This window comes from Ipomoea triloba, chromosome 5, assembly GCF_003576645.1.
Source record: "Ipomoea triloba cultivar NCNSP0323 chromosome 5, ASM357664v1".
Classification (NCBI taxonomy): domain Eukaryota; kingdom Viridiplantae; phylum Streptophyta; class Magnoliopsida; order Solanales; family Convolvulaceae; genus Ipomoea; species Ipomoea triloba.
Window position 1 is genome coordinate 30,576,441 of NC_044920.1, and position 19,467 is coordinate 30,595,907.

At 37.1% G+C, this 19,467-nt stretch overlaps 6 protein-coding genes across 8 annotated transcripts; 5 read left to right on the plus strand and 1 right to left on the minus strand.

Moving 5' to 3' along the window:
* Nucleotides 1-354: 354 nt before the first annotated feature.
* Nucleotides 355-3,429, plus strand: LOC116021045. Its single transcript, XM_031261644.1, has 4 exons — nucleotides 355-851; nucleotides 1,938-2,387; nucleotides 2,502-2,817; nucleotides 2,898-3,429. The coding sequence occupies exons 1-4, from the start codon at nucleotides 444-446 to the stop codon at nucleotides 3,032-3,034; spliced, it is 1,311 nt and encodes a 436-aa protein (XP_031117504.1). The 5' UTR covers nucleotides 355-443; the 3' UTR covers nucleotides 3,035-3,429.
* Nucleotides 3,430-4,179: 750 nt separating this feature from the next.
* LOC116020555 (EH domain-containing protein 1-like) lies at nucleotides 4,180-4,740 on the plus strand. Its single transcript, XM_031261024.1, has 2 exons — nucleotides 4,180-4,519; nucleotides 4,625-4,740. The coding sequence occupies exons 1-2, from the start codon at nucleotides 4,336-4,338 to the stop codon at nucleotides 4,738-4,740; spliced, it is 300 nt and encodes a 99-aa protein (XP_031116884.1). The 5' UTR covers nucleotides 4,180-4,335.
* A 694-nt stretch (nucleotides 4,741-5,434) lies between these two features.
* Nucleotides 5,435-10,992, plus strand: LOC116020621 (EH domain-containing protein 1-like). Of its 2 annotated transcripts, none has more exons than XM_031261091.1 (16): nucleotides 5,435-5,774; nucleotides 5,880-5,959; nucleotides 6,682-6,750; nucleotides 6,878-6,935; nucleotides 7,094-7,149; nucleotides 7,231-7,264; nucleotides 7,421-7,473; nucleotides 8,064-8,177; nucleotides 8,323-8,425; nucleotides 8,530-8,579; nucleotides 9,108-9,236; nucleotides 9,364-9,615; nucleotides 9,725-9,804; nucleotides 10,200-10,329; nucleotides 10,438-10,581; nucleotides 10,661-10,992. In XM_031261091.1, the coding sequence occupies exons 1-16, from the start codon at nucleotides 5,591-5,593 to the stop codon at nucleotides 10,844-10,846; spliced, it is 1,722 nt and encodes a 573-aa protein (XP_031116951.1). In that variant the 5' UTR covers nucleotides 5,435-5,590; the 3' UTR covers nucleotides 10,847-10,992. The 2 variants fall into 2 exon arrangements, with proteins under 2 accessions (XP_031116951.1, XP_031116953.1); XM_031261093.1 differs by having other exon boundaries at nucleotides 7,234-7,264.
* Nucleotides 10,993-11,493: 501 nt separating this feature from the next.
* Nucleotides 11,494-12,506, plus strand: LOC116020061 (upstream activation factor subunit UAF30). Its single transcript, XM_031260523.1, has 3 exons — nucleotides 11,494-11,551; nucleotides 11,639-11,847; nucleotides 12,021-12,506. Exons 2-3 carry the CDS (start codon nucleotides 11,674-11,676, stop codon nucleotides 12,150-12,152), a joined length of 306 nt encoding a protein of 101 aa, XP_031116383.1. The 5' UTR covers nucleotides 11,494-11,551; nucleotides 11,639-11,673; the 3' UTR covers nucleotides 12,153-12,506.
* Nucleotides 12,507-12,596: 90 nt separating this feature from the next.
* On the minus strand, nucleotides 12,597-14,954 carry LOC116020059 (thioredoxin-like protein HCF164, chloroplastic). 2 transcript variants are annotated; one of them, XM_031260522.1, is made up of 4 exons: nucleotides 14,649-14,954; nucleotides 13,779-14,000; nucleotides 13,447-13,550; nucleotides 12,597-13,239 (listed from the first exon to the last, which is right to left on the minus strand). In XM_031260522.1, the coding sequence occupies exons 1-4, from the start codon at nucleotides 14,853-14,855 to the stop codon at nucleotides 12,957-12,959; spliced, it is 816 nt and encodes a 271-aa protein (XP_031116382.1). In that variant the 5' UTR covers nucleotides 14,856-14,954; the 3' UTR covers nucleotides 12,597-12,956. The 2 variants fall into 2 exon arrangements, with proteins under 2 accessions (XP_031116382.1, XP_031116381.1); XM_031260521.1 differs by having other exon boundaries at nucleotides 13,779-14,006; nucleotides 14,649-14,953.
* A 695-nt stretch (nucleotides 14,955-15,649) lies between these two features.
* Nucleotides 15,650-18,956, plus strand: LOC116019041 (65-kDa microtubule-associated protein 1-like). The gene is made up of 9 exons (XM_031259109.1): nucleotides 15,650-15,832; nucleotides 15,900-16,109; nucleotides 16,322-16,570; nucleotides 16,672-16,887; nucleotides 17,016-17,171; nucleotides 17,270-17,581; nucleotides 17,784-17,871; nucleotides 17,972-18,120; nucleotides 18,555-18,956. The coding sequence occupies exons 1-9, from the start codon at nucleotides 15,770-15,772 to the stop codon at nucleotides 18,795-18,797; spliced, it is 1,686 nt and encodes a 561-aa protein (XP_031114969.1). The 5' UTR covers nucleotides 15,650-15,769; the 3' UTR covers nucleotides 18,798-18,956.
* Nucleotides 18,957-19,467: the final 511 nt, after the last annotated feature.

Here is a 19,467-nt window from a genome sequence, read left to right on the forward strand (position 1 = left end):
TCTGTCCATCTAACCTTTTGATTGGATTGAATGGTTGAAAACAAAGCGTAAAAAATTAAATTTTTAAAAATATTTTTTAGGGTATAATAGTACTATAGTAGTAGCCACTACAATATTTTTATTTTTATTTTTATTTATATATATAAATATAAATATTATTGTGTAGAAAGTAGTAAACGGTCGATTTTGAAAATCTCAACTTTTACTCCAAAAAAAATTCATGACTGTTAGTCTCCTACGTTAATCTTTGTCTTCTATACAAGTAACCATAGAGCACATCAAATTGACTACACTCCAACTCGACTTGGATCGGACCGGACCGGACCGCCGCACCTATATATATAAAAACCAGTTTTCAGCTGAGACCCACAAACCGCGGGACCTTTTCTCCGCCAATCTCTCTGCGTCTCGCTCGCTCGCTCGATTTCCGGCGAAAAACAAAAATGGGGGATGAAGCTGGGGAAGCGCTGCTGAAGAAGAAGAACAAGGCGTTAGGGCGCAGCAAATCGCACGCATTCGACGAGCTGCATAGCTTCAGGTCATGGCTGAAATGGATGTGCGTGGATCAGTCGGACCGGTGCTCCACCGTGCTCTCGTGGACCGTTTTCCTGTTGATGACCGTCGTCGTGCCTTGCTTCTCGCACTTCTTCCTCGCCTGCAGCGGCTGCGACAGTAAACACAGTAGGCCCTACGATATCATTGTTCAGCTCTCCCTCAGTGGCGTCGCCGCCCTCTCCTTCGTCTGCCTCTCCGGCTTCGTCCGGAAATACGGCCTCCGTAGGTTCCTGTTCTTTGATAAGCTTTGCGACGAGAGCGAGGCGGTCAGGAAATGCTACACTGAACAGCTCAATGTGAGTTTTTCTTCGTGAATTTCATCTTAGTGTTCGTTCTTTATTCCATGATTATGATCATCATCCTTGTTTTAAAATTTACACTGTAAAGAAATCTCTGTGACCGCAATTTCGACAGTTGTTGCAATCCGGTAATGGATTTAACGGTAAAGATTCATTCTTTGATTAATTAGCTTTTTTTAACAACTTATTGTTTCAAAATGCTCAAATTCAAAAAGCTATTCAAAGCATCTTTCTCTTTTTATTTAGAAAATCATTTTGTACCTAATCAATTATCAAGTATCATCTAATTTACCAAAAATCTTTATATAATCAACTAATACTATCAACTACTCAAACTCACTTATCTGTCTACCAAACACTCCCTTCGTAAATTTTGCCGACACTCCCTTTGTAAATTTTGCCGACATTTTGATGATTCTATGAGAAAAGAATATAGGAAAGGCAATCTTAGACCAAGGCCATAACCCATAATTTTTCTTGCACGCTAGTTGTCTAAGAGAAGAAAGAAAAAAGTGGTATCACTAGCTGTAAAGCCTGTAAGCCTGTAGGGGAAAGAGAGAGCCTTTTGTTGCATAACAGATCAGACTGACAGTTGGATTTTCTTTCCTAAAATCATCATTGTTGACTTTGCTTTTTTTTTTTTTTTTTTTTTTTTTTTAATGATTAAAAAAATGTTGCTCTCTAGAACATCCCCAGTAGTGGAAAAGAGTTATGGATTGACTGTTAATTGTTATATTCCCAGCATGCTCTTTGTATCCTTCTGGCTAGCTGGCATAGAAATCTGAAAGGAAAAAACAAAAGGAATGAGTCTAAATATGGATATAATCCAGTTCTTGCACTTTGTATATTGGAGATAAATTTAAATGGTTAATGTGTTTCAGAAATGAATTAAATCCACACAATATCACATGTCAACTCTTAAAAATGGCTGTTTGTGGTTGGTACTGTGCAGAAATAGTATCAACTGAGTCGAAGAAATGAAAGTAGGTATTGTTAAGTTGATTGAATATTAGATGAAGGGGTAGCATTGTATTTGCTTTGAACAACATGAACTGACAACAATTGTTTCTACTTAACATACAGAGATCAATAAGGATCCTTTTCATCTTTGTCATGCCTTGTCTTGCTGCTGAAAGTGCATACAAGATATGGTGGTACACCTCAGGTGGGACCCAAATCCCATTCTTGGGCAATGCTGTTGTGAGTGATGTCTTTGCCTGCACACTGGAGCTGTGCTCTTGGCTTTACAGGACGGTGGTCTTCTTCCTTGTGTGTGTTCTATTCCGTCTCATCTGCTACCTCCAGATTCTCAGACTGCAAGATTTCGCTCAGGTATTCCATCAAGACTCCAATGTGGAATCGGTGTTAAGGGAGCACCTCAGGATCAGAAGGTATTTGCGGATTATAAGCCACAGATACCGCGTTTTCATCTTGTGGGCATTGGTATTCATCACAGCTAGTCAATTCGCGTCTCTTCTTGTGACTACACGTGCCACTGCAGATCTCCATATCTACAAGAGTGGTGAACTTGCGGTAGGATTTCTTAGTTAGTTAGTTTGGCTTTCTCAATTTCTAAATAAGCATTTTCTTTCTGCCTGTTTACTAGTACTAAATGAAGTATTGTTTTTGCCTTGATATGATATGCAGCTCTGCTCGCTCAGTCTTCTTGCTGGCCTCATGATACTACTGAGAAGTGCAACAAGAATTACCCACAAAGCACAAGGAGTGACATGCCTTGCAGCTAAGTGGCATGTGTGTGCAACAATAGACTCGTTCGATACAGTCGAGGCTGAGACTCCACAAATTGCTCAGATTCCTTCAACAGACTGTGTGTTCCCTGTGACTTCTGATCCATCTTCTGATGCTGACGATGTTGGTGAAGAAGAAGACGAGCTAGACAACACAAACTTTGTTCATTCATATGCCTTTAGCACAATTTCGTTTCAAAAAAGACAGGCCTTGGGTAAGTTGACGTTGTTCGAGACAAAAAGATCTTGTCTGTCCATATTACCCAATTAACATTTGTGTTTTGATTTGTTGCAGTTACATATTTTGAGAACAACAGAGCAGGTATTACAATATATGGATTCATGTTGGACCGGACATCGCTTCACACAATATTTGGTATAGAATTGTCACTGGTGCTGTGGTTGCTGGGGAAAACAGTTGGCATTTCTTGAATGATGATCAGAACTGCAGCATTGACAGACAGAATTTAAGTGCCATAACTGCACCAATAATGGATTCAACACATACATAGTTCATGAATATATGCCAACAGAAGAGCTGGTGATTCAGTTTTATTGGCACAGTGAAACTTAATATAATATATATGTATATGATGGTGCTGGAGCCTGGGAATGTAAAAGCTATTCAATAATTTGTTTATTCTGATCTTTGGTTGTAGCTCTGTGTCCATGTTTTCCCCCTATTCACTGCCAGCCATTATATTCCTGTTATTTGATCTGCAGTGATGCTTTTGGAGAGTTTTGCAATCAAGCATTTGTCTTGTAACTTGTGTTTCTATTTATGGATAGCCTTATGCAATATTATAATACACTTGTCATTTGATTTACGGGAAAACTTACAACCATTATTCGAAGATATATGTTAAGTGAAGGCCGCCTTGTCACATCAAACCAATTGTTCAACCAACTTGGTTGAGGTTAGCTTCCAAATAATACGCTTGCCTTGGTTATAAAGATAATTGTCAATAATAAATATAAAATAACTCTGTACATATGTAAATTAAGTCACCGATGACCAGAAATTAAGCCAGAATATCAAATATGACGAGATTTTAATAATCGAGGACTAAATATAGAAATGATTCAATAATTGTGGGATCAAAAGTAAAAAGAACTCTTACTATTTAGGTATATCTTATGTATATATCTTATGCTTAGTTATGCATATTATGAAAATGGTAAAATGAAGATATCTTAGTAATATGAATTGGGTTGGTTGAAAAAAGAAAGAAAGTGTCACAGTAGTTGTTCAATTTTTGTCAATACTTTCTTAGTCGAATTCATTGCACATCATCTTTTTTGTACAATTTATTTATTTTGTATAATTTATGAGCTATTACACGTGATTTACCAAACATATACTCTCAAAAACTGCACTATTTTAAAAAAAGCATATATAATTATGTTGCAAATTCCCATAATTTTGCATTCCCTCCACCTCTTTTAGTTAATTATGTTCATCATGCTTCAAACAAATTTTTTTTTTGAAAATAAATTCCCATAATTTATGTACGGTATAATGCTATTTATGCACGAAATGTTCGATGTCCTTGCCGCGAAAGGTCTTGTATGGAGGATTCATACACACCCTACGAGGATACAAAAAAAGGCGGATTTTCACCAGATTGAGATTAAATGAATCCAGTCTCAATTTTGTATTAACTAAAAGAGGTGGAGGGAACAGACGAACATACAGTAACTTCTCCGGCGAGCCTGAGTGAATTGTTTGAAGCATGATGAACAGTTTTCGAGCTAGTTTCAAAAGGGATGATTCAAAGGTGAAGGCGCTGGAATGGAGCAGTTCAAAAGGAAAGGACTCAAAGGAGTCGATCTTGGACATCGATGATGCTCCCATTAACCGCTGCTCCAAACAACACGAGAAGACATATCAGGAATGGTTCGCCTGCGCTGATTCAGGTTCAATTAATTCAATTTCGTGTTATTTTTATCCCTTCCGATGATAATGTCTGCGTATATGCGCCCTGGAATGATAATGCGTTAATTCGAAATTGATTTTTTTAGATGGAGATGGACGCATCACCGGAAACGACGCCACGAAATTCTTCGGCATGGCCAACTTGTCTCGTCAGGATCTTAAGCAGGTTCAGTTACAAAATTCTTTATCTATTCGATCATAATCACCGTAACGCTCTGCATTGAATTGAAGGTTGCTGGTTTTTATTTTTAAAATTGTTTATTTTACCTGACAATGTTTTGGGACAAAATACCAGTTGAAATGATATTTTAAATATCCTCTCATTCCCGTTCCTTTGCCGCGCACACGTACGTGAGTCTCTTGCCATTGTCTTAAATTAGAAAATGGCGAGTCACTCTAAGAGTCTAAGATACAAAAGGGGACAAAGTTGGTGTTTGTTGGCAAACAAGTTCAATAGTAGCAACTACTCAACAATGATTCCCATTGTGTATACTTGCAAGTCATTGATATGCTCAAATATACAAGTTTGACCTATTAAATATACTCCATAATTGATATCTGTGTTTTTGGGGTTACATTGTTAGCTATGTTACAAACTAAACTGAATAGCTTAGCTAGTAGAAGGCTCTAGCTTTTTCAGCTTTTGGTAAAAGTGATATGGATTTATGTCGTAGGTTCTTTAGTATATTCTACTTTGGGATAGTCACATATTGCCTTTCAATTGTAGATTTTCATGTATGATGTATTCAATCGATGTGAAAGCCAAGGGATACGCAGATGCCCCCCCCCCCCCCCCCCCCNTTTTGAAAATAAATTCCCATAATTTATGTACGGTATAATGCTATTTATGCACGAAATGTTCGATGTCCTTGCCGCGAAAGGTCTTGTATGGAGGATTCATACACACCCTACGAGGATACAAAAAAAGGCGGATTTTCACCAGATTGAGATTAAATGAATCCAGTCTCAATTTTGTATTAACTAAAAGAGGTGGAGGGAACAGACGAACATACAGTAACTTCTCCGGCGAGCCTGAGTGAATTGTTTGAAGCATGATGAACAGTTTTCGAGCTAGTTTCAAAAGGGATGATTCAAAGGTGAAGGCGCTGGAATGGAGCAGTTCAAAAGGAAAGGACTCAAAGGAGTCGATCTTGGACATCGATGATGCTCCCATTAACCGCTGCTCCAAACAACACGAGAAGACATATCAGGAATGGTTCGCCTGCGCTGATTCAGGTTCAATTAATTCAATTTCGTGTTATTTTTATCCCTTCCGATGATAATGTCTGCGTATATGCGCCCTGGAATGATAATGCGTTAATTCGAAATTGATTTTTTTAGATGGAGATGGACGCATCACCGGAAACGACGCCACGAAATTCTTCGGCATGGCCAACTTGTCTCGTCAGGATCTTAAGCAGGTTCAGTTACAAAATTCTTTATCTATTCGATCATAATCACCGTAACGCTCTGCATTGAATTGAAGGTTGCTGGTTTTTATTTTTAAAATTGTTTATTTTACCTGACAATGTTTTGGGACAAAATACCAGTTGAAATGATATTTTAAATATCCTCTCATTCCCGTTCCTTTGCCGCGCACACGTACGTGAGTCTCTTGCCATTGTCTTAAATTAGAAAATGGCGAGTCACTCTAAGAGTCTAAGATACAAAAGGGGACAAAGTTGGTGTTTGTTGGCAAACAAGTTCAATAGTAGCAACTACTCAACAATGATTCCCATTGTGTATACTTGCAAGTCATTGATATGCTCAAATATACAAGTTTGACCTATTAAATATACTCCATAATTGATATCTGTGTTTTTGGGGTTACATTGTTAGCTATGTTACAAACTAAACTGAATAGCTTAGCTAGTAGAAGGCTCTAGCTTTTTCAGCTTTTGGTAAAAGTGATATGGATTTATGTCGTAGGTTCTTTAGTATATTCTACTTTGGGATAGTCACATATTGCCTTTCAATTGTAGATTTTCATGTATGATGTATTCAATCGATGTGAAAGCCAAGGGATACGCAGATGCCCCCCCCCCCCCCTCGCTCAAATATCTTTCTCCTATTTCTCCCTTTTCAGAACACCATATTTAAACATATTGGACAATATTGATTTGCTTTTTCCCTTTTCCCCAAGGTCTGGGCAATTGCAGATTCCAAGAGGCAAGGGTTTCTAGGTTTTAGAGAGTTTGTTACAGCCATGCAGGTTTTCATTCTGTTCTGGACTTTTGCCTTTTATTTTAGAATGATGATCTCTCTCCATGAATGATTCCAACATGTAGTTAATCTAGTTAATCTCTTTTTGCTTTTTGGGATATGATTCCAACATGTAGTTAATCTCTTTGGCACAAGCTGGACATGCGGTGACTACTGATCTGTCAACAACTGGAGGTAACTAATGTATTTAACAATTTTCTCTCTTTCCCTTTGGTAACATGATATCCAACTGATAGGTTACACCATGTACGTAAGTATGTTTCTCTGTGAAATACGAAATAGATTGTTTTCGTATTGTGAATCTGTGATCATACTATGGAAAAAATTTACAGTTGAATTGGAAAATTTGGAGCCACCTACCATGGAAGGTTTGGATGCATTATTGGCTGTAAGTTTACTAGATTCACTTTCTGAATGCTACTTTATGTTTACTGTTGAATGATTTAACTTCTTTAATCATTTCACACAGAAGAAAAAGCCTGGTTCTAAACATGATTCTGATGGTAAGATTATATAGTAGGTGGAATATTTTTCTTTTATCAATTTGATCTCTTTTCCTTTAACTCCTGTTTTTCATTATTTATATATTTTGCCTTTTGAGGGTGGAAGTAGTGTCAGGGCCAATAAACTTGAATTTAACTAAATTGGCTATGGTGCAGGAAGTCCTCCCAAGCAATCAACTAATTGGTTTCAATCTTCAAAATCTACAAAGGTCTCCTTATAAGCTTCAATATATGCTTTGAATAATGAATATCAAGCTTAAGATTCTTCTGCTCCTCTTAATCAGTCATGCATTCTGTGCATTTTCATGAAATCAACTGTTCCCTCACTGATGATGCAATATCCAAGTTCTGCTCACATATTGTAGTATTATTTAGCTAGCAGTCATATACATGACCAACAAGTGCTGAAGTTAGTTTTGTGCTGATCTCTTCCCTTGACATAATTTCCCAAAGATATGGGATTTAGTTTGCTAATAATTATGTACTCTTGGAAATGTCAGTTTTTTCCCCTCCGAAAAAGCATGGCCAGCTAATTCATTGCTAACTTTTCTTTTTCACTGGGACTGTATTAAGCTTTCCTCTTGACATATCATTATGAAGTACTTCAAATTTTCAAGAGTTAATTTCTGTGATTTACAAATCTTCGCTTATTATTCAATTCATTGTGTTTCTTTATTTTTTTTTTCACTCTAATAAGTTTATGTTTGTTGCATTGATATTAAATTGGTTGTCTAATTCATTTTTCTAGAGTATTTTGTTCCTGGGATCACGTGATTTTTTCTTCCTTGTATGCTGTCAGATCTCTTTAACGTCTGTTACCTCAATAGTTGATGGATTGAAGAGGTTATACACCAAGAAACTGAAGCCTCTGGAAGTTACATATCGGTTTAATGATTTTGTCTCTCCCGTATTGGTTGGTGAAGTCCTTCTACTATATATAATCATATCTTTTTCTAAAAAGAAATATGTATATTTCATGTTTGGTTTTGGGGAAAAATGTTGTTGCATATTTGATATTTGGGATCTGTTCCTATTATTAATGTATTATTTGTTCATAGGCAAGTAGTGACTTTGACTGCAAGCCCATGGTGATGCTTTTGGGTCAATATTCTACTGGGAAGACAACTTTCATCAAACATATGCTTAAGAGCAGTTATCCAGGTACCAGGTTTACCATACCCTCTTTCTGTTCTTTATTTGCAAGTTGTTTGTGCATTCACTTTCATCTTGTTTGTGCATTCTCATATGGTATTGTATACTTACAGGAGCTCATATTGGACCAGAGCCTACTACGGATAGATTTGTGGTTGTCATGGTATAATTCTATTTTTATATCTTTGTTATCTGAAGATAAAGTTACTATGTAAGCTCATACATGAGTTTCACTAAATGTTATCTGAGAGGAACTCTTTCTTGCTGCTAATATTAACCTATTAGCAATCTAGATGGCACAGAAAATTGGATTGATGTTTTTTTTTAATAAAAAAATTATTATTTTTATTTATTTTTGAAGTATAAATAGAAAGCTGCTAGTAGCAATTGTAGTCTCAAGTTAGTTACGGGTATAGAAATTGTTAAATGTTCCTCCACCATATGCTAAGATTGTTAACTGATATTTGTATTAGATTTGCCAGTTGCTAAATTTTGGCAGCTTAATTTCTAGACCTTTTTGGTTTTGCAATGTTACAACTGTTCTTTTACATATGGGAACTTTACTTTTGTACTTCCGTTCAATTGCCAGCAGTCATTTAACAATCTTCATGTATTTGGGAACCCTAATACTTTATACTGTGGTCAACTCTATCATTTTGGTCTAAGCAATGCTCAATGCTGATTTTTACAGAATGGACCTGATGAACGAAGTATTCCAGGCAACACAGTAGCTGTTCAAGCGGATATGCCATTTAGTGGTCTTACAACATTTGGAACTGCATTTTTGTCAAAATTTGAGTGTTCTCAAATGCCTCATCCTGTGAGCTACTAACCACTTTTCGCTTATAGAATACCAAAGACCTTCACAAACAGTCAGTTGATTTTATCCTTTTGCATTTGGGTATTGATTTACTTTTTGGTCCTTATCATTCTGAATGCTTAAAAAGCTGTTGGAGCACTTTACATTTGTTGACACTCCTGGAGTTTTATCCGGAGAAAAGCAACGTACACAAAGGAGCTATGACTTTACTGGTGTCACATCTTGGTTTGCAGCCAAGTGTGACCTCATCTTGCTGTTGTTTGATCCTCACAAACTTGACATTAGTGATGAGTTCAAACGTGTGATTTCATCTCTGCGTGGCCATGATGATAAAATAAGGGTGGTTCTGAACAAGGCTGATCAAGTCGATACTCAACAAGTGAGACAGTCAATGCCTTTGGAGTTTTTCTTCATTTTAGTTTCAGTTGTCTATGGTAATGCTTTCTATGTTTAGTTCTTTTACTTCACTGAGAAATTGTCTACTGCAGCTCATGAGAGTTTATGGAGCGTTGATGTGGTCTTTGGGGAAAGTTTTGAATACTCCAGAAGTTATGCGTGTTTACATTGGGTATGTTCTTTATGATTTTCTCATCATCTTATTATCTCATTGATCTAAATTATCTCCTCACATAATGAACTGATTATGTTTTTATAGGCCGAACAAGTAGAAATATTTTGATTGGAGTTTGAACTCAAATCTTTTGCCTTCTCTTGATATCATATTTAAGTGTATTTTGTTTCAAATAGAAGTTTAAGCAATTAACAATGATACTTATCTACTTTTTATATTTAACATATATCCTTTGCATGCTATATATGAATTTAACATCTAAGAATGCAAAAGATGATTGTTTGGGATTGAAAGTATCTTGCAGTGGATAGCTTAAAAATCTTCAAATCTACTCCACCTTAATGGATTTGAAATCAAGGCTTCAAGTTATGAAAATTTTGTGGGTTTCACAGGTCATTCAATGACAAACCAATAAATGAGGATGCTTATGATGGTCCAATTGGTAGAGAGCTTTTTGAAAAGGAACAGGAGGACCTGATGAACGACTTGAAAGACATACCAAAGAAAGCTTGTGATCGTCGTGTGAGTTCTAAATGCCCTATTTTGTTTTGCTCATTATTATTATGCTGTAATAGTTTTTGCATCAGTAAAAATCTTGAACCAAATGTACAAATGCATTGTGTTCTTCAGATTAACGAATTTGTAAAACGAGCGAGAGCTGCCAAAATTCATGCGTACATCATAAGTCATCTAAAGAAAGAGATGCCTTCTATGATGGGCAAAGCCAAGGTCCAACAGAGACTTATTGATAACTTAGCAGACGAGTTCCTAAAGGTAGCTCTTCTCCCTTCCTCTCTTTCCCCGTGTGAAAGCTCTGTAATGATATGTTTTGTAACCAACTCGTCCAAAACAGGTCCAGAGGGAATTCCATTTACCAGCGGGGGATTTTCCAAACGTTGATCAATTCAAGGAAATTTTGAGTGGTTACAATATCGATAGATTTGAAAGGCTGAAGCCTAAAATGATACAATCTGTAGATGACATGCTCGGATATGACATCCCAGACCTTCTCAAGTCTTTCAGGAATCCTTATGACTAGAGAATGCTTTTAGAGTTTGTGGAAATTTGGAATGCAGCTATTATTGTATATTGTTTTTGTATTATATTATAAGAAATCATGGATGATCTAGTTAGTTATACTTATTCAAAATTAATGTAAGATTATATTTTCCCTTTTTTTTTTAATTACATATCTTTTTTCTTTCTTTCTTTCAAACAAGTATTGAACTAGTTTAACTATAAGCTGATATTACGGCTAATGCTACATGGGGTATGCCTTGCAAAATGTCCCATTGAGCTTGATGTCAATTTGATCTTTCACTTGGGTTGATCTTTGGTGTCATTTTGATCTAGTTCTAGTTCATTGAACTTGATGAAATAATCAAACTCACAAATTATTTATAATAGTGTTTCTAATTAACTTTCTTAAAATAACAAACCACTAATAACCGTTGAAGCAACTAACCACTAAAGACACTAAGAACCACTTTATTTAATAATATTATAAGTGATTATAACAAGTGTTGAATGAATTTTAATTTTTAGTTTACGGATCAATGATAGAAAAAGATGAAATTTTAGGTTTCTCAATATGTAATTTTTAAAATATATGGGTTAATTTGTTAACGTGAAGAACTCGGGGTCCGGGTGAAATTTATTATTCTTTTTCGGGGTTCATATTAGCAGAAAGAGAACCCTCTCGTCTGCCCATCAAGTCGGCTACAAGTTGAGGTCAAGCTGTTTGATAAAATTTCTGCTATGGTTCCAGCATGAAACAAGCAAAAAATCTCTTCTTTTTTTGTCTTTGATTACGGTTTCTTCTTTACTACAGTTAAAGGAAAGTACTTAAGACGAGGGAAGAAGAAAATGCTGCCTCAGAAGATGAAGAGCTTCGTTGCGGAAAACCCAAAGAAATTAGGAAACTTAATTAACCTAGTTAATCTCCCTTCAGCACTAAAAGACTTCATGGGTCAGTCCCAGACGTCGCGTTTGGGTTGTTTCAAGCGTATTTGGTCATACATCAAGGAGAACAATCTCCAGGTAATTGAGTTTTTTTTTTTTTAATATAATCAACTGGATGTCTCTAATCAAGACTGATAAGTATAGGGGAGAAGATGATTTATGTTTATGTTTATGTATTTGGAAAGCTAAGCTATGATGTGTTGTTTATTTCTACCTTGAGACATTGATAATTCGTGATGTTTTGCTTCTAGGATCCAAATAACAAGAACATAGTCAACTGCGATGAAAAACTGAAGAGCATTCTGTTGGGCAAGTCCCAGGTTGATCTGGCTGAACTTCCTGCACTCATCAAGTTGCATTTTCCTAAAGCCAACTCAAAATGATTGCTATTATTCAAGTATTTTATGAGCCTGAGAAGTGCACCAAAACTCAAACTACTGATCTTTATGGGAAGAGAAGATTGATTCATTTTTCAATTCATTACCAGTTGGAAGAGGTTGAGCTCTCTCTCTATCCCTATCAATTGTTGACAACACAGAATGCTGGTTTTGGGCATGCTTTTAGCAGCCTCCATAGCCTAGGGCAATGATCAAAGCTGTGTTTCTTTGTTGTGTGACCATTGCTTTTATTGTAAAAGAACTGATATTGCTTTCTGATGAACATACATATCATTGAGCTTATATTTACATTTTGATATCAGAAGTCAAAAAATGCAGGATGCATTATACATTTATACAGAACATGTTCTTTGTTGTGTGACCATTGAGCTTATATTTTGCATTTTGATATTAGAACTCAAAATGATAACTTGCCAAATACTGCAAGGACATTGAATGAATTCACTTCAGAATTTGAAATAATACAAGTGTTTTTGCAAGTTTGGGTGGTGTTGTTGAAGCCCTATATTGGCTGCAAAGTTGAAAGGATCTTGCAAATAGCTTCTATCTTTAACAATTTAAGTCACAAGTCACAGCATAGTGTGATGGACAAAGAGTGCTTGGAGGGAGCAATAGGGCATGAAACTTTACAAGTGTGATGATCAAGTAGCTTCTCTCTCTAACAGTTGAAGTAACAAGACATGGAACTTTACAAATCCTTGATATAGTGAGGAAAAGCCACTTCTATAGTTCTATTGTGTCAATTCAATGGATAGCATGATCATATCCATTAAGGGAGGGGCATTTGTGCTAACCGTGACTTCTTGGATCAACAACTCGATGGACCTTACGCTCTTCAGTGCTAGAATACTGCCCCACAACACGTGCATGAGGCACTGATGTTTCTCCCCGAGCTAGGGCATCCACATTCTCGAGTAAGTATCGTTGTGGAAGCCGGCCAACGACGTTACCCTCTTCATTCCCATCCTTGTCTAGGAATGCAAAATGGGGGATGCCTTCAACTCCAAACTCATCAAGCTCTTGTTCCCACTTTGTGTTATCCACATTCAGCATAACAAAATTTACTTTGTCCCTGTTAAATAAATAAATAAGCCTCAACTGATACAATGAAGTAATAGCATGTTAATAAACATAAAATTCGCAAACATAGAAAATGGTTGACTTATACACAATCTGAACTTGGCTTAGGTAGCAAGAATAACTACATCTGCAATTTACATACGTAATTAAAAAGTTAAAATTGACAAGCTTTTTTGCTAATACGTTGAAAGAAAATTACTTGTACTGCTGTTCAACTTTATACACATCCGGAGCTAATTCTTTACAAACTTCACACCAATCTGCGTAGAACTCCACCACAGTTGGCTTTCCATTTGAAAGGGCCTATATGATCATCAAAGAAACATGATTAGAAAAGCATTCTCAACTGAAATAGAATACACGCTAAAAGCGTAGGGGTCAGGGGGAGAAAAAACTCAAGTCAATCAAGAGGAAGATGAACGATCCTTAGATGACAGGAGTTTCAAAATGCCATCTGCGCTGCTCATATATAAAACATGATAGATAAAGAAATGAACTGCCAACAAGCACTAAAAATGCTTGTGTACAAACCTTCTCATAAGGCATTGCAGCAGCGGATAAATCTTTTAAAGAAACACCGAATTCCAGTCGGTGTGACAAGAAAAGCCCTACTGCTCCAACTATGGAAAACAGTGCTATCCTCCTATTGAAACTTTTGTCTGGATATTCAAGAAAACCCGAGTCATTGGAGGAAACCAAAACTTCACTGTCCGCAACACCATTGCTTGAACCAGGCTCTACAGACAGAGCTTCCTGTTCCTAGACAAAAGTGGTGGCAATAATAGTGAGACCATCAGAATCATCAGAATATAAGCGATAATATTGCAAAAAAGTTCCATTATATGACATCACTCTCAGTAATTAAAATCATCTGTTTTAGCCCACAGCTCGGCTCCCAACTGACCAGACAATGCTGTCAATAATCAACAGATCCCAAATGCAACACACCAAGCTGTCAATAAACAGATCCCAAATGCTACACACCAAACATAGTATGTAAGTTCAGGGAGACAATATGAGAGTTTCTCATGTTCACTATGCAAATATAGATAGCTTCTTTCTAGAGTTTTAAAATAGGAACAATGAGTCATTATAATTTAAGTATTTATGTAAATCCTATCAAGTCTGCAAAAACCTAGCTGGATCATGCCTGTATATCCCAACCCAGTTTGTTTCTACCGTCTTATGCATAAAGAATCAAACTGAGAATCAAACTGAATTGCAATGAAAAATCCAGAGAACAGAAAGCAGTAGCTAACCATTAAAGTAAAAAACTAGCATAAAGAACATAGATTTATAGTGGCATACTGAAAATAACCATTAAAGTCAAAGACTAGCATAAAGAACATAGATTTATAGTGACATACTGAAAATAACACACAGAAAGAAGAAAGATCCAACCTTTTCTGCAGATTCAGCTGGATTAGGATTAGGTTTCGTCTGGCAACACTCAGTTGGATTGGGATTTGTCTGACAAAATATCGTAGGAAACCTGCCACTCCGGAGATGTTGGAAAGAGGGTTTTTGAACGTGCAAAGAGGGACGCAGGTGAAAATGAAGCGGCCGCAATCTGTGAAGACTGACCGGACTAGAAGCTACTCTTGCCATGGCGGACAATTATCTCTGCTTCTCTCACCAAAAGGCGCAACAATTTGCAGAGACTGTGTATCAGTATACGAAGGTTGTGGAGGGGATAACTCTCAAACAAAAATCTTTCTTTTATGTACACGGAACAATTAAATAAATGACACTGTTAGTCTGTTACGTGTACAATATCTTTTACATTAAATTGCAGGAAAAAAAATGTTCTTTTCTTATTTTTGAATTATCAGATATTCACGTAGATGTGACAGTGATGGGTAGAGCCGTAGAGGTGGTCATCGACTCGGTCATGATCAATTATTAATTAACTCGTAATTTAAAAAAATGTCCAATCATCATCTTTAATTATGTATTTAAAAATAAAAAACTTTTAACTTTTATTACCGTCAAAGACCTTGCGGTCAAGCCGTAACTTTCTTAAATGGGAGGTCAGGTTTAACACACTGAGGACATTGAAATAGGAATAGAAGGGATAGTACTTGAGTTCAACCTTAAAACATAAAGAATAACTTCTAACATGCTTATAAACTATGCTGATAATTGGATAAGTAAGATTCAACACAGAAAACCAACATCATAATATGGTTGTGGATATAGGTTAAGAATAAGAAATTAACATGTGATTCTTGCAATCATCAGAAGCATAAATAGCGACATTTCATTTCCAAAGGGTAGACTAAAAAGATTGGTATTATGGAAAAGAACAAATTGCATGTGAGTGTATATGGCTGATTCAATGCATCCAAGCAGGCTCCATACCATTCCCTGGTTTGACAATAATTCAATTCTTGTAAAGTTTCATCTCTATGCATGTGCAATGGCAGATTAGTGGTTGAAAAGTTACCATATTTGCTCCATTCTTTTCATTTTCATGTCAATTAAAGTCAGATTATATACAAAACCTGAGCTTTTTATGTGCAATGGAAGCAGTGGATGCTGAAGATCCCCAGCCTACTTGTGGTTCTTTATTGCAGCAGCTGCAGGTTGAAGCTTTCTCCTACGAAACGAAAACTTAGTATTTAATTGTAATGAATTTTTGTTGTATTGCAGAAATTATGGGATGAGGTTGGTGAAAGTGATGAAGAGAGGGATAAGATGCTTCTTCAGTTGGAACAAGAGTGTTCTGATGTATACAAGAGAAAGATCAGCTGTGCAGTGAAGTGTAGGGCTAAACTTCTCCAGGAACTAGCAGATGCCAAAGCTGAACTCTCCAGTCTTCAAGCATCACTTGGAGATAAGACATTTGGCAAAGAAATTAGTGTTAGTGGTTTTGCTAAAAAATTTGGGTTTCTCTATATTTATAGAGTTCGAGCCTCAGTGGAGGCGATATTGACTCTTTGTGCTTCAGTAGATTGAGAAAGTATTTATAAACAGATACTGCATTGTAACAAAGTCAGCAGTACTAAAAAAAAGATAGTATCTTTCTTTCCGGGAACTAATTAGATTCTTTCTTTCTTGGGTCTGATTCTCAGACAGATAAAACTTCAAGAACAATCAAGGAACAGCTCGCAGCTATAGAACCTGCACTGGAGAAACTGTGGAAACAGAAAGAGGAGAGGGTAAAGGAATTCTTTGATGTGCAATCACAGATTCAAAAGATAAGGAATGAGATATCGAGGACTAGTGACCAGCCGGAGAGCCTGAAAGTAGATGATTCTGATTTATCCCTGAAGAAGTTAGATGAGTTTGGTGTTCAGCTCCAAGAACTTCAAAAAGAAAAGGTGAAATTAAACCAGCACATCAAACTCATAATAAGGACTAAGGACACAGTTCTGACTTGTTTCGCCTTTTAATGCGATTTTTTTCACTCTATTTTGTTCAGAGTGAGAGATTGCACAAGGTTCTTGAGCTTGTGAGCACAGTGCAGAATCTTTGTGGTGTCCTCGGGGTGGATTTCTTATCGACGGTTGCTGAAGTTCACCCTAGCTTGAATGATTCAACTGGCACACAATCAAAAAGCATAAGCAATGACACATTGTCAAGGTTGGCAAAGACAGTCTTGGTTTTAAAGGGAGAAACGCAGCAGAGATTGCAAAAGGTGATTTCGCGATTTAAGCAAGTTTTGTTACAGTTCTTAATGTATTGCTGAAGTCCTGTAATAAAGGGCCATATTTAGTTATTAATGCTGAACTTAGGCAGTCTGTTACGTTCCCCGTCTCTCCACAGCTTCAAGAATTAGGAGCTCAGCTGATTGATCTTTGGAATCTGATGGAAACCCCTAAAGAAGAAAGAAGTGTCTTTGATCATGTTACTTGCAATGTATCGGCTTCAATTGATGAAGTGATCTGTCCCGGTTCTCTTGCTCGAGATCTAATTCAACAGGTGAACCGAGATGAGATGCATATATAGCTCGTAAAATATACTCTAAAATTACCATGTTCCAGCTGATTTTAATTACATTTTTCGTCTTTCTGTTACAGATTGCAGTGGAAGTTGAAAGGCTTGATAAGCTGAAGTTCAGTAGGATGAAGGAGATTGCTCTCAGAAGGCAGGCTGAACTCGAAGATATTTTTGCTCGGGCTCACATTGAGATTGATACCGAGGCTGCTAGAGAAAAAATCGTGGCACTAACCGAGTCTGGTAACGTTGAGCCTGCTGAGTTATTGGCTAAGATGGATGATGAGATAGCGAAAGCGAGAGAAGAGGCTTCGAGCAGATCAGAAATATTGGATAAAATTGAGAAATGGATGTCTGCTTGTGAAGAAGAGAGTTGGCTTGATGACTATAATAGGGTATGAATCTATGTTCTTTTGCAGCAATTATATATCTTTTGCTTTCTTTAGAGTCTATTGTACTGTTTTATAATGGCACCTGTTCAGCCTAAATAATATATAAACATAAACGTGCAATCCAATTACCAGCTTAGACTTTTAGTTGAGATGGAGCACATGCTTCAATTACCTAATTAAAACTGTAATTTGCATCTAAAAACAGGACGAGAACAGGTACAATGCATGCAGAGGTGCCCATTTGAACTTAAAACATGCTGAAAAGGCTAGGATTCTGGTCAGCAAAATTCCAGGTACAGCATTATTAATTATCCTGGAAAATGGCAAAGTTGGTTTCTCAGTCATCTAATGTAGTTTTATTTGATCCTATTTTGGTTTGGTTTGGTTATGAAGCTATTGTTGAGTCCTTGGTTAACAAGACCCAGGCATGGGAACAAGATCGTGGCACAACTTTCACTTATGATGGCGTTCCCCTGCTCGCCATGTTAGATGAGTACATGATGCTCAGACATGACAGAGAAGACCAGAAAAGAAGGCTCAGGGTAAATTCACACTAATTCAACCTTTTAATGTTGATTTTCGAGGGAAACCACCTTCACTATTTGGGGTCAAAGATTGAAATAGGAAGCTTTTCTGATGAATTGACAAAAATATGATGATTTTGAAAGTTGAACTGAAATGGGAAAAGAAATGAGACATGCGTTCTGACACCAAACGCAAGTCTCAAATGACCTTTTCCCATTTCAGTCTAGTTTAAAAATCGTCCTATTTTCGTCATTCATAGAAAAATCTTCTTATTTCAGTCTTTGACCCCCACTATTTGAGGGTCTACAACCGGAATAAACCTTGTAGTAAAACCCAATTTAGGTTGCCCATTAATGATCGGTTCAACCCAGGTCACTTCCGTGATAGTCAAACATAACGTTAAGTTGTGATTACCAAATCAATAGTCTGACCAACCCGAGTCTGTATGCAGGAACAAAAGAAATTGCAGGAGCAGAGCAAAGAACATGGCTTGGGCTGTGGTTTCAGTCCTGGAAAACCTAGTACAAAGAAAGCAAATGGGAACTCCAATGGAGCTGCCCCCAGCAGAAGACTGTCCCTCAGTGGTTGCTATCAAAATGGGTCTTCTAGGTCAACTAATAAAGATGGGAAGAGAGATACAAGGCCTGTTGCTCCGGTGAACTATGTAGCCATATCAAAAGAGGGTTCAACTTAACCTCACTACTCAGATTTTGCAGTGAGCCAGCCTATTCCTAGTAAGCCATAGTCACTCAACAAGAAACTTCAATATCTCTTACCAATTCAATGTACAAAGGAAAACATGAATCGTGTGACAAACGTAAGTTAATAAGCTAAGGAATCTTAAGAACCTCAACTAAGCCGTCGATGCAATAAACTTTATAATTATAAACTATATTAACTTAAAAAACATCAAAAGATATCCCATTAAAAAATGGAGGGAATAATAGTTAATCGGCCAATTAAACGATCAAGAGGAGATTTAGTCGGAGCCTAGAAGGCCTAAGCGGTTCTTAGGCGGCCTAGTCAGCCGCTAGACCACCGTGGTGATTCGCTAAACGGACAGTCAGCGGCTAGGCGCAAAGTAATCAATTAGGCGACTTAGTTGGTTGCTAACCCCCGATTCAGGCGGCTTAGTTGGTCGCTTGATCACTGTTTCAGCCGAGTCGGCCGCTATACCACCGATTATGGTGATTCGCTAGACGGGCGACCTATCGCCTAGGCGCGGATTAATCAGTTAGGCAGCTTAGTCGGCCGTTAGACTACCGATTCAGCCGCTAGACCATTGATTATGGAGATTTGCTAGACGTATGGCCTAGCACTTAGGCGCTAAGTAATCGATGCCTAAGCAAGATTTTTGCAACACT